Raw genomic sequence first — 13932 nt, 5'->3', positions numbered from 1 at the left:
AGTTTTCCAATAAGAGAAGAGTGAGGAGAGTTCGGGTGGTCTTTTGGACAAATCACCCATTCGGTTTTCCACAATAGGGTCTACACATAAGGGAAGGCGCAAGGGGAAGCAAGAGGTTCTCCCCGTGGACCGACCCGTGATGAGATCCTACGCCCGGGCCCATAACATTCTTAAGACTGAACTGATAAGATAAGACTTCCTTAATCTATCCTATTGAATTGATAAGATAAGATAAGAACTGTAATTAGATAAGATAAGACTCCCTTAATCTATCCTACTGAACTGATAAGATAAGACTCCTACTAATCCCTGCTACTGAAAGCAGATAAGGTAAGAATATTGAATAGATAAGATAGGATGAGAACACTAAATTGCTGCTGCTGAGAACACTAAATTACTACTGCTGCTGCACTAAATTACTACTGCTGCTGCCAGCGCCCACATCATTACTCCCCTCCTGGACTACGAGCTTGTCCTCAAGCTCGAATTCAGGATGGGTGTCTTGAAACACAGTCAAAGGAATCCCGGATAGGTGGAATGATTTTGCCCTCCTGGATCGGGTTCCAATGAAGAGGGTTCATCCTCAGACAGCTGCAATGAGATACCAAGATTTGACCATGCATAGCTGCATTCTTTGCCGCAGGCAACTGCAGCCTTAAGGTACTTCTGAGATGTCTTGAACTGTAGAGTACAAAGATTGTGAAGGCCAAGCTGGTGCCACTGAACAGCGTCATCTGGATCCTCTTCTATTGCCTGCTTTAGGGCATACAGAGCTCGCTGAGCCTTGTGAACCATGGCAAGTCCTGCCCATGCTATCCGAAGCTCAATTGTTGCAGAGTCCCCTTCTCTGAGTGAAGCCATTTCATTCGCAGCCCATGAAAGTTGTTCAGTGGGATCCTGAGAACCTTCTGCATCCTTGATACGATGAAGCACAACAGCATTTCGAGTTGACATGCAATTAGGCTCCAATTTTGCTGCCTTCTCCAGGCACTTTCCAGAACTTCTATGATCACCAGCCAAATAGTATGCATTAACAAGATTCACCCAGATATGTGCAGCCCTAGGATCTGATCTGACTGCAGCTAACGAACACTCTTTTGCAACATTTGCAGCCGCAACATGAGGAATACAAGCTCCTTCACCAGCGATGACGACCTTGGAGTAGTTGCTCTTATTCTTCTTTGAACTCTCGTTGATGGAATCCTCGATGACACCGGATTCTTGCTTAATCGGAACATTCTGGGTGTTGCTAACCTGCGCTAGGGCAACGACCTGCTGCTTGCCGGACGATTCTGCCATGTCTGGTCGGCGGCCGGTTGTGGTTGCAGTCCCTTCCGGGTTCCTTTCCTTGCTGGAAAAGTACAACTCCATCAAGCGCCTTAATTCTCGGACGTCGTCCTTGATCTCGCGCACCTTCTTGTTGTTTTCCACGAGTTTGTGCTCCAGATCATGAACCCTAGACGTCAATCGCTCAAGGTCACCCATGACGCCTTGCTCTGATACCAAATTGTTATGGGCCCGCGAATAGGATCTCGTCACGGGTCGGTCCACGAGGAAAACCTCCTGTTTTCCCTTGTTCCTCCCTTTTCTTGAAGAACCTATCTTACCGCCCAAAAAGGTGATTTGTCCAAGAGATCACCAACTCTCCTTTGCTCTCTTTCTTGACTGAAATTTTCGATATGTTTATTGAATAATATCAGCTCCTTAAATAGGAGATTACAAGAGGTAGAATCCTGCTTTTAGGAAGACTCCTTGCTAATCTACTACTCTATCCTATTAAATTGATAAGATAAGACTGAACTGATAAGATAAGATAAGACTTCCTTAATCTATCCTACTGAATTGATAAGATAAGATAAGAACTGTAATTAGATAAGATAAGACTCCCTTAATCTATCCTACTGAACTGATAAGATAAGAACACTGAATAGATAAGACTCCTACTAATCCCTTCTACTGAAATCAGATAAGGTAAGAATACTGAATAGATAAGATAGGATGAGAACACTAAATTGCTGCTGCTGAGAACACTAAATTACTACTGCTGCTGCACTAAATTACTGCTGCTGCTGCCAGCGCCCACATCAGTTGTAGCAAGGAGTAGTGCAGAGGCAGAATTCCGCTCTGTTGCACATGGCTTTTGTGAAGTGTTATGGATCAAAAGGCTCCTAGAAGAGTTGAAGGTTCCTACACCAACACCTATTAAAGTCTATTGTGATAACAAGGCAGTTATTTCCATAGCTCATAATCCAGTTCTACATGATAGAACAAAGCATGTAGAAGTGGATAAACATTTCATCAAGGAGAAGATAGACAGTGGTGTGATATGCATGTCCTACATACCCACCACGAGCCAAGTAGCAAACATTCTCACCAAAGGGCTTCCTAGGGCGCAGTATGAGAACTTAGTTAGCAAGCTTGCCATGAGTGATATATTCATGCCAGCTTGAGGGGGAGTGTTGGAAGATTTCTGTAATTATGTATTATATCTGATTATGTGCTATTTTAGGTAGTTGAGAGATTTGTGAGCTGTACAAATTTTTAGGAATCAGCTTTATCTTTCCTTTAATTAGGGAGATTTGTTACCTAGTTTGTATCCTTTAATTACGGAGATTTGTTACCTAGTTTGTATCCTAGAGAGAGCTATAAATTTCGATGTACAGAAGCATAAATTATTATCCCATTCTTCATATCTTTCTGTCTCTTCTTTAAAAAATTTTTCCAATGTGAGGTAACATAGAATTACACAGCCAGGACATTACCATGTAATTCTCTTGCACCCATTGAGAAGAATCTGTATCAGGTTTCTTCTCCTCCCCAATGATGTAACCTAATTTTCCACGGGCACCAATAGCCATCTTGGCTGATTGTGCCCATTCTAAATAATTTTTACCATCAAGCTTTACTATAGTAATGATTCTAGACCAAAAAAATATCATTACTACCTCCAACACCCAGTCCCATGTTACCAGTGGATTTCACCTCAGTACTCCAACTCTCCATCTTACTTCAAATAGTTCAATAGTAAGAAAAACTAGGTTGGAGAGCTTCCAAAAATAATTCAATCTTACACACAGAAACAAACCCTTCCGGAAGAAGAAAACCCTATCCGGAGAGAAATCTGTCTCCTCCCAATGCCTCCCAACAGAGAGAAGAGTGAATTGGCCACTCCAGGAGGCCTAGAAAACTCCGGAAACTTAACCGCCCTCTACAGAAAAACAAAAGAAATCTAACAATACCTGAGCGCCCCAGATCAGATCAAAAACAAAGAGTCCAGCTTTTCTAGGACTCTTCCCCGTACTCCAGTTCTTCCTGATTTCGATGCCAAAACGAATATCACCTTCCTGATGACTAGATCCCACCAAAAAATCCAAGAACTGGGCAATCAATAGCAGATCAATCAGCCCTTTATTACTTCATGCAGTCGGCCAATCGATCAGCCCTACTGCTTCAAGAACCCTAGCCAAAGCTCTGATACCAAATAGAAATCTGTTGAATTCAAAAATATGAAAGAAAAAAGTAGTTTCTTGAAGAGAGAAGGAAGAGAGAAGAAGAAGAGAAGGAAAGATCTTGAAAAGAAAGAGAGCCAAAAAAAAAAAAACTGGCCGCCCCCTTCACTTAATATTTATATTAAAAATATAAGAGGAGTACAAAGACTACTATGCCCTTATAGGGCGGAAAAACATAAAACAACATACAAAAGACAAATAAATAATAAAATTTGGACTCACATAACTGCTGTGGTCCCCACTTCCTATCTAATAACTAACATAAAACATCTACTCTTAAAACAACACAAAACTGACTAATCTTCAACACAGATTTTACAATTGAGAAATTATTATCAGTTAAACAATCCCAGTTTTTCGGGCATCCAGAAAAGCAGTTTGATCCTCATTTGTGTTGCTTTGTGCAAGCATGTACCCTCAAGCTTATTTAAATCCAAGAAATAGAAAGCAGTAGGGCACATGTTGAGAGGCTTTAAGCATTCAACTATCATCAAGAAGCACCTAAGAGGCTGCAGTAAGAAGCTTTGTCTATCTTCAGGGGGAGTTTAATGCATTTATAAGCTTAGGTTTAAGAATTCAGCTTTCATGATATTTTAGTTCTACAACAGTTCTAACATGTTCACCTACAAATGTGCAATAAATAGCATTTTCAGACCAAGTTTATATGATTCAGGAAGAAATTTATGAACATAAATTGATGCACCAAAAATGCACAAAAATTACCAAGCGTCCACCGGCAATTATGGCAGTGATAGCAACAATTGCCTTAACAGCTGCTAGTCCAAGAGCTTCTGCTATGGCTTGAAAACCAACCTGTACCCAGCTGAAAAATGTTATCCCATAGAAATTATAAATATAACCAGAAATAACTCCAAATCCACACAGAAAGCAATATGAACTGATCCTTGATTTATGATACTCGAAAGGTATTTTAATCTGTATTCTTTGAATAAGAATGTTCACCAAAAGGTCGAGTTTGTCAGGCTTGGAGTTCATCTATACTTGATTGGCTTCAAGTCCTATTATACATGATAAAAACATAAAAAGACAAGAACATACAGGAGAAATTACTCTTAAAGTCTTAATTTTCCACATGAAATAATACTAACTCAGAAATAATGTTGAAATTTTCTTGCAGTGCAAGAGATATATTGTAGAAAAAATGCCAAACATTACTATGTCAATGCAAAATAACAAATGGAAAGGTTAACATGCTAAAATAGCTATAAAAAAGTTAAATTATGTAAAAACTGATTTTCTTATCAGTAACGGATCAAGTCAATTGAACTTAAGAAAGCTGTATCTCAATGATATGGGATCATCTACATGAACCTTGTTTCTAATTCCACCCTATCAAGGATTAGATAAGTGACTTGATCAAGCTGAAATTAGGCCACAGCGCCTGGCTTGTTAGTCTAACACTTCACTTAAAATTAACAACAAAGAGGCGCCAGACAGAATGTAGGAGGGTTTCTAAAAATACTAAACAAAAGGGAACAGATCTGGTAGGTTTTTAAGAGGATAGAAAATACAGCCTACAGGTTGGGTGAACAACTTGCAAAGGCTGGTTAGAGGCTTAGGAAAGCCATTCATTCACTCTATCAATGCTCAAAAGTGTTTATATGGAGGATTAAAAATATCTCTCTTGAGATCTATAATTTATTTTCCTAAACATTGAAACTAAAAGAAAAATACTTGCTCGAAAAAGAATCTTCTAAATCCTCCAAATATTCAGCAATCTTAGACTTAGAGATTCAATCAAATTAGGAGAATTTTGAGAAGATTTTATTAGAATTGAATCTTCTACATATCACATGGGATCAAAATGAGTTGGCAACCAACTTCTTGGGCTTGCTTGAATGGACTCAATGATGTGAGTCTTCGAATCAACTCAACAATTTATTGAGCTTTGCCTTGGGCTTGCTGGCAAATATTTTCAAGCCCATGAATTCAGTTAGGTTCGCATGGATTAATGAAAATCTGATTACCAATCCATTACAACAACCATCTATAGGCCCATCTAAATTTAGAGGAAGGAATGGGTTTGACTTCCCTTTTATCAATGTTTGCTTCTGCATCATGTTCATTACTTATTTGCTTGGATTCTTGCTGCAGCACTTCCTTGCTTAGATTTAATGTGGTGTTTGCTTACTGATTTAGAATCTTCAGATTCATTGTGTTGTAATACTATTTTCTCTTTTTTTGTTTGGATTTACTATGCTATTGACTTGGGATTTACTTATTTATTTGAATTCTTGCTATATGAGAAATCGTGATTTTAAGTATGCCTAACTGCTTTGTTGAACAGAATTGCTCATGAAATTAAGAATGCTACATATTGATATACAAGATTCATTATTATTGGTTTTCTTTTAGTATTTTTAATACAAACTAATAGGAGTCATTTTTTTATGCAATGATAAATCTTAGGCTCACAAGTGTGATAATGTGTTAGAGGCACAAGGGGGCAGGAACTACAAGTATATTCTAGAAGGAGAAGAAGGCCACCTCAGCATAAGGAAGCCAGTGCAAAGACAGCTGGAGTTAACTGAATCAAGTTGGAGTTAACTAAATCAAACAAGTTGACAAGTTGTTATAATTCTGTTGTAAATCAGTTAAGGCCACCTCAGCATAAGGAAGCCAGTGCAAAGACAGCTGGAGTTAACTGAATCAAACAAGTTGGAAAGTTGTTTAATTCTGTTTTAAATCAGTTACATTGAAGGCAAGATTGAATAAATACAGAGGTGTACTTACAATAAGGAGATAATAAGATTTGATCTCTTTCTCTCTTCACTCTCACTTTCCCCTATTCTGGAGGTTATCCTCCCTCGAAGAGGATCTGAGTTGGGCAGCTACCCAACATAATATGGGTTCGAGTCTAAGATCCCAAGACCCTAGATAGCTGGGACCCTAGAAATTTGTGGGCTGAGCTTTCAGGCTGGGCTAGAAATGATCACCCCTAATTGAAATGCCATTATATTAGGTCACCCCCTATAAGGATCCATCACCATTCATCCTACAAATTTTCATCCTAAAATTACATAAAAACTCTAATTTCTAGAATTTTAGTTGTTCCTCTCATGAAAGAAAATTTTTATCCTTTTGTGTAGAACCTACCACAAATGCCTTAAATTAAATTACTCCGTGCAACCTAACAATGATTCTAAGCATCTCCGAAAGTTTCATTAAAGAATTCTGTCTCTGTACTACTTGTCTTCTATATTTTCACCATCCCATAGAGAATCTATAATTCTCAGAAATTTGGCCTAAAACCCTTGCAAGTGTAACCCCAATGAATGCCTACCTTTAGTTCTAAAATCATACTTAAATCCTTTTGTAGTCCATTGTTACCTACTTAGTCTCATCCTTGGGTCATATCCATCCTATATTAATTGGTAACGAAGCAGTCCATCAAATATCAACTGCCCAATGCCTCAAAGGAGAATTTCACGTTCTCAAAGACAAGTCCATCTTTTCTTTTCAAACTACCCACATTGCTCATATGTTGGCCCCTATACAATTAACACCATGACATGCTGTTCAAACCATAACAAGAAGAAATACTGAAGGGGGAACACCTTATAAGGCACATGGATTACCACCAAAATAAAGAAGACATTATAAATGGATCAACACCAAAATATGGGGTTTTGTGGTGTGACTTGTGGGAAGTAAGAAAGGCTCACATAGCTGTTGGATCATATGGGCATGAATTGTGGTCCTCACTAGTGATCCATGTGAGGTGCCAGGTGTGTGAGGTGTTGGAGATCTGTTCACAATTTCACAGGCCTGTTAAACTTGTGGTTACTCCTGCACTACTTGTATTTCAAAATAGGTTTCATATTGCATTAAAAAAAGAAGGTCCCATATTCGTGCTTGATACTTCAGTTTCTAGAGCAACTTCCAGGAACTGAAGTACTAAACTATGTCCTGCTGTCTTTGTTAATATAAGTTTGATGTTTGAATCTTTCTGGACTGCCACATGTGGTATCGCATGTAATTCAACAGGCTTTTCAAAATCTTCTACATATGCATGAAAAATAATATAATACAAAAAAAAATAATAATAATAATAATAGAAGGCCTCCACTATTGAGAATATAATATATATAGTAATCAGAGGTTCATAACAACACAAGGTTAGTCATAAAAAAGGTTACCCCTCCTTTGGAAGAATTTGGTCAAATAAGTAGAATCAATACGAGCAAAACCACAACTGCCAAGTCCTGGAAAAGGAGGGAAGAAAAAATGAGAGAAAAATAGGTAAGATAGTGGTCATCAAGTTACAAGGTTCATAATCATCATCATTTAAGCATTGTCCCATCCATATGGGGTTAGTTACATGAATCTTGTTTCACCATACCGTTCTAATGCCATCAAATAAACCAAAAGGAAATAACTTAAAGCTGCAGCAAGTAAGCCCAAAACAAAGGACAATGTGGAATAGGATTAAAGAAATCATGATTGAAGAATGCAAATTCAGAAAATAGACCCTTTAGGAATATTTTTCTGAACTATGACCATGTTTATTAATGGTACATAGTTAAGTACAAAATTCGCTAGTTTGCTTGTGGTTCAGGTTCATATTTAGCATTTCTCAACCAAGAAGATATCTGCCAGGGATTCTGAAATCCAACTCCCACGCCTATCCTTGTTGAGGTGAAACTAAAGTTTGGTGGGAGCTCTCAAGGAAGCTCCCTTCACATTCCAGGGGCAACAACTGGTATTGAAAATGTGTTTTAAGATGTGGGTGAAGACATTTTAGGGGTGTAAGTGGGCCAACTGAAGATGCTGACTCATCAAAGGCAGAGGTTATAGTAGTCGATCAAGACTACAATCAGTCTTGAATTCAAAAGAAAATAAAGAAGAAATTTCAGAAGAGAAGAAGAAGAGAGGGAGGGTTGATCAGTTGATTTGCCGACCCGCTCTTAATATTTATATATGTTGACTAATTGTAAAAGGGCTGAATTGCCCTTATTGCTTACATGGCAAATAAACGAATAATAAAGCTGAAATAACAAGCTGTAATAACAAACTGATAACTACCAACTAACGCTGACATAACTAACAAAAAATATGCTGCCATACGAACACAGTGGGGACCACAGCAGTGGGTCCACATCAGTGTTCTCTACACTCCCCCTCAAGTTGGGAATAGATATTTGTCATTCCCAACTTGCATAGGTCTGCCTCTAACTTCTTCCTTGGAACAGCCTTGGTGAGAAGATCTGCGAGCTGCATGCTGGAGGTGATATACGAGAGACACACTTCTTGAGACGAAACCCTTTCCTGACAAAATGTCGGTCGACTTCGATATGCTTAGTTCTGTCATGCTGTACCGGATTATGAGCTATATTAATAGCAGCCTGACTATCACAATACAACATTAAGGGCTTCTAATAAGCAATACCCAACTCCTCAAATAATGACTTCAGCCATAAGATTTCAGCCACACCATTAGCCATAGATCTATATTCAGCTTCAGCACTAGAACGAGAAACAACACTTTGTTTCTTACTCCTCCAGGAGACAAGGTTACCTCCTACAAAGGCACAATATCCAGAGGTAGACCTTTTATCATCAACACTTCCAGCCTAATCAGCATCTGTATAAACCTCTATCTTCATGTGATCATTATTCTTAAATAATATACCTCTACCTAGACATCTCTTCAAGTATGCTAATATCCTCTCAACTGCAAGGAGATGAGTAGTTCTAAGAGAGTGCATATATTGACTGACAACGCTGACTGCATAACTGATGTCCGGTCGTGTGAGACAAAGATAGAGGAGTTTTCCAACTAACCGTTGGAACATAGCTTTGTCTTCAAGTGGCTCTCCACCCTTTGCACTAATCTTGTGATTCTGTTCAATAGGTGTATCTGCAAGCTTAACACCCAACTTTCCAGTTTCTTCCAATAGATCTAGAACATACCTCCTTTGAGAAATAAAAATCCCATGTTTAGATCTAGCAACCTCAATACCCAAGAAATATCGTAGCTCTCCCAGATCTTTCACCTCAAACTCTTGATGAAGGAGTTGTTTAAGAGACTCAATCTCACTGTTATTATTCCCTGTCACTACAATATCGTCCACATATACAGCAAGCAAAGTCAAGGATGAGTCCTCTCTTTTAATGAACAATGTATGGTCTGACTGGGCCTGTACATAGCCGAATTTTTCAAGGGCTTGTCTGAATCTATCAAACCAAGCTCTGGGGACTGCTTTAGTCCATACAGGGCTTTATTCAACCGATAAACCTTCTTTCCTGTAAGTCTCCATTGAGGAATGCATTTTTAACATCCATCTAGAACAAGGGCCAAGAATAACTGGCTGCAAAGGATAACAAAACTCTAATAGTGGTCATCTTTGCTACTGAGTAAATCCCTTTGCAACTAACTGGGCCTTATACCTTTCAATGGAACCAACAGCACTATGTTTCACAGTAAATACCCATCTACATCCAACCGGTTTCTTTCCTTTAGGCTGGTCAACTAGCTCCCAAGTATTATTCCTTAGAAGAGCATTCATTTCAACCTTCATTGCATCTTTCCACTCAGGAACTGACAAAGCTTCCTGCACTGTTCTGGGAATAGGAATATCAGCAATGAATGTGAGAAAGGACCTGTAAGAGGGGGACAAGCAATCATAGGACAGGAACTGGGAAATGCAGTGAGTTGTGGATGTGGTGCAATGCCGTTTGCCTTTACAGACTGCAATGGGGAGGTCAAGGTCATCCAAATGAGGTAAAGTAGCAACAGTGGAAGGTATCTCAATGGGACCTGGATCTGATAAAGGGATTGTGGTACCTGGATCTGGATCCGCAGAAGGAACTAGGGCTGGCCTGGACTGCTGATGACCGAAATCAACCTACCTCCACTGCCTGTGATAGACTCTCAAATCTTGACACCTCTGACAACCCTCCCCATTACATCCCTCATCACTCAATGGAATAGGTAAAGGAACTTCTAATGAGTTAAACCCACTCTCACTACTCTCCCCCTGAGGAGAAACCCTAGGGTAATAGGGTACCTCCTCAAAGAAAGTAACATCCATTGAGACAAATCTCCTCCCAGAAGTAGGGTCATAGCAACAATAACCCTTTTGAGTTTGTGCATAACTGAGAAAAATACATTGGGAGGCCTTAGGATCAAATTTGGAACGATGAGGTCCAAGAATCTGAACAAAGCAAGTGGAACCAAAGGCTTTAAGGGGAACAGTAAACAATTCTTTATCGGGGTATAGAAGGGTAAATGGAGACTTCATGTCAAGAACCCGTGAATGAACTCGACTAATGAGATACACTGTTGTAAGAATAGCATCTCCCCAGAAACGAATAGGCACATTAGAGTTAAACATAATGCTTCTAGCCACCTCCAATATGTGCCTATTCTTCCTCTCAGCAACCCCATTAGGTTGTGGTGTATAAGGACAAGTACTCTGGTGAATAATCCCATGATCAAGCAAATAAGAGGCTAATGGGTTGGTAAAGTATTCTTTTGCATTATGGGATCTGAAGATTTTGATTTTGACCCCAAACTAGGTTAAAATCATATGATAAAAGATCTGGGTCAAAGCAGAAACCTCATCTCGAGAACACATAAGGTAAACCCAAGAAAAATGGGTATAGTCATCAACAAACAACAAGAAATATCTGTATCCCCCCATAGAAGTGATGTGATACGGGCCCCAAACATTGGTATGCACAATATCAAGAGAATTACTACTTCTTTTATTACTCAAGGAATAAGATGTTCCACAATGCTTTGCAAGCTCACAACTCTCACATCTCAAATTTGACATCTGAACAGACTCAAACAAATTTGGAAACAAACTCTTCAAAGACCGAAAGGATAAATGACCCAACCGATTATGCCAAAGCATAACCTGACTAACAGACTGAGAAACAAAAGACTTCCTATCTTCACGATCTTCCCAATGAGAACTCTCTCCAAGCAGATAGATCCCATTCATCTCACGGCCAGTCCCAATCACCTTCCTTGTCTCCAAGTCCTGAAAAACACATCAGTCAGGGAAAAAAGTTGCTGAACAATTCTGATGTTTTGTAATACTACTGACTGAAAGCAAGTTAGTATCAAGCTTAGGAACATGCAGAACTGAAGATAAGGAAATGGTATTAGACAACTTGATGTCTCCCTTGCCAGAAATGGGAACAAGGGAACCATCAGCAATGGACACTTTATCTCTACCAGAAGATAAGTGATAGGTAGTGAACAGTGATGCAAACTAGTCATATGGTCAGATGCACCTGAGTCTATTACCCAACAATGTTCAGTGTTACCAGGAGTTGAAGCATGGTAAGCTGAGGCCCGAGTACCTGAATGAGCAAAAGTTGATGTGGGAGGAGTTGATGGTGGCTGAGATGATTAAGCTGAATTCCCAACTTAGCTAGGGCAGCCCGGACAGCAGCTACGGGTCTAGAGGCGTGCCTTTTGTGCCCGATGAGGATGAAGAATCGATATTAACAGCCATATGAGCATTACCCCTTTTGTTCCTCAATTTTGCTGTTACTAGATGAGGGTGCAGCTTCCAACATGTGTCTTTAGTATGCTTAGGTTTCTTGCAATGTTCACACACTAGATCCCGCTTATCTTCCTTCTTTATATCCTTCTCCGTATCACCCCCAGACTTAGGTTTAACTGCTGCTAAGGCTAGTGGAAAGGGCTGATGCTACATCATAACCTTTCTCCTAGTCTCTTCACTATGCACTAAGGAGTAGGCTTGAGATAAGGTCACACTGTCCCTTGTTAGTATTTGTTGTCTCACAGTACCATAGTCAGGATTCAGATCAGCTAGGAATTCAAAAACCCTATTAGTTTCAACTTGCTTTCTATGAGTCTGTTCATCCTTCTGACTTTCCCACTCAAGTGTTTCTAGGTGGTCAATTTCATGCCACAAAGATTTCAAGGTAGAGAAGTAAACTGAGACTAGTTTCTCTGCTTGCTTAAGGTTGTTAACCTCACACTTCAATTCACAAGCTCTAGCAACATTAAGGGGTTGGGAGTAAGTCTCTTTCATGACATCCCAGATTTTCTTGGTTGTTTTTGCCCACAAATAGTTCCGGCTGATATGTGGCTGCATAGAGTTGCACAGCCATGTCATAACCAAATAGTTCTCCTGAACCCATTTCGTATAAGTTTGGTCCTCCTTAGTTGGTTATTTCACATCTCCCAACAAGTAACTGAGTTTTCCTCTACCCCAATGGCCATCATGGCCGACTGAGCCCATTCTAAGTAGTTTGATCCATCAAACTTCACAGTTGTAATCTGAAAGGCATTCTTAGACATGTTACTAGAATTGCTAGTCCCAAAAACACCTTCCCCCTGATTCTTGAACTCCATTCTTGGTCAAGAATTAATAATAAAAAACCTTTTAAACTATTGCAATAGAAAAACAGCACCCAAAACAACTAATAACAGCCGGCCTAGGTCTTCCAAAGAACAAAGAAACAGAATTTTGTATGAAACCAATTCAAAATCTGATCTGAAACCAACAACAGTTCTGAATTTTAGGGTTTTCTCTCAAAACCCTAAAGGAAAAAAAAAAAAAAAAAAAAACAGATTTTCCAGCCGCACCTCTCAGAATAGACCAAGATGATTTTTTCCAAGGTTATTCTCAAGAAAAAACTTACTTTATGAAAGAAAACCTCTGGCCGCCACCTTCTGTCTGATGCAAAACCCTAATCTTGAGGATCCGAAGCCTTTTCTAATTCTTCTTGACTACTAGAACTCTCCCAGCCTTTCTACAATCTTCTTAGTAGCAGCCGCACACTACCAGTAACCTCCAAGAATCAGCCGATCCTCCTTCTTTGTTGAACAACTTCTAAACCTAGGAAATTCTCATGTAGTCAATCTAATTAGACTAACATAAGAGCTCCTAGGTCGGCTCTGATACCAAGTAGTCGATCAAGACTACAATCAGTCTTGAATTCAAAAGAAAAGAAAGAAGAAAAGAAGAAAAGAGGGAGGGTTGATCAGTTGATCTGCCGACCCACTCTTAATATTTATATATGTTGATTAATTGTAAAAGGGCTGAATTGCCCTTATTGCTTACATGGCAAATAAACTAATAATAAAGCTGAAATAACAAGCTGTAATAACAAACTGAAATAACTACCAACTAACACTGACATAACTAACAAAAAATATGCTGCCATACGAACACAGTGGGGTCCACATCAGTGTTCGCTACAGTTATGGAATTACTTATGGGAGTTAGTGTTGCCAAGCAGCAGCAGTTTCACTCCATCCCATGGTATATGACTCTTCTAACACAATTCTGTGAGTTAGTGGGCCATGATGGAGACTTGCCCATTTTCCAAGGAAATAAGGGAAACTATAGAGCTTATTTCAGCTCAGATCAGATGTATATTAAGGAAACTAAATGCAATGGCAGATGGGCTT

The 13932-nt window shown here is 39.3% G+C and overlaps 1 protein-coding gene across 10 annotated transcripts in view; it reads right to left on the bottom strand.

The window, feature by feature from the left end:
* KEA2 (K+ efflux antiporter 2) overlaps positions 1 to 13932 on the bottom strand; it is a 75563-nt gene that overhangs the window by 39455 nt on the left and 22176 nt on the right. For all 10 annotated transcript variants that reach the window (XM_088895627.1, XM_088895626.1, XM_088895629.1 and 7 more), the window contains exon 8: positions 4233 to 4322. In XM_088895627.1, the coding sequence (XP_088751753.1) occupies positions 4233 to 4322 (90 nt within the window). The remainder of the gene's footprint in view (positions 1 to 4232; positions 4323 to 13932) is intronic.

The sequence above is a fragment of the Nelumbo nucifera genome, chromosome 1, assembly GCF_055504915.1.
Source record: "Nelumbo nucifera cultivar China Antique chromosome 1, China Antique-T2T, whole genome shotgun sequence".
In the NCBI taxonomy this organism is placed as follows: Eukaryota; Viridiplantae; Streptophyta; class Magnoliopsida; order Proteales; family Nelumbonaceae; genus Nelumbo; species Nelumbo nucifera.
This window is presented reverse-complemented; position numbering and strand designations above follow the sequence as displayed.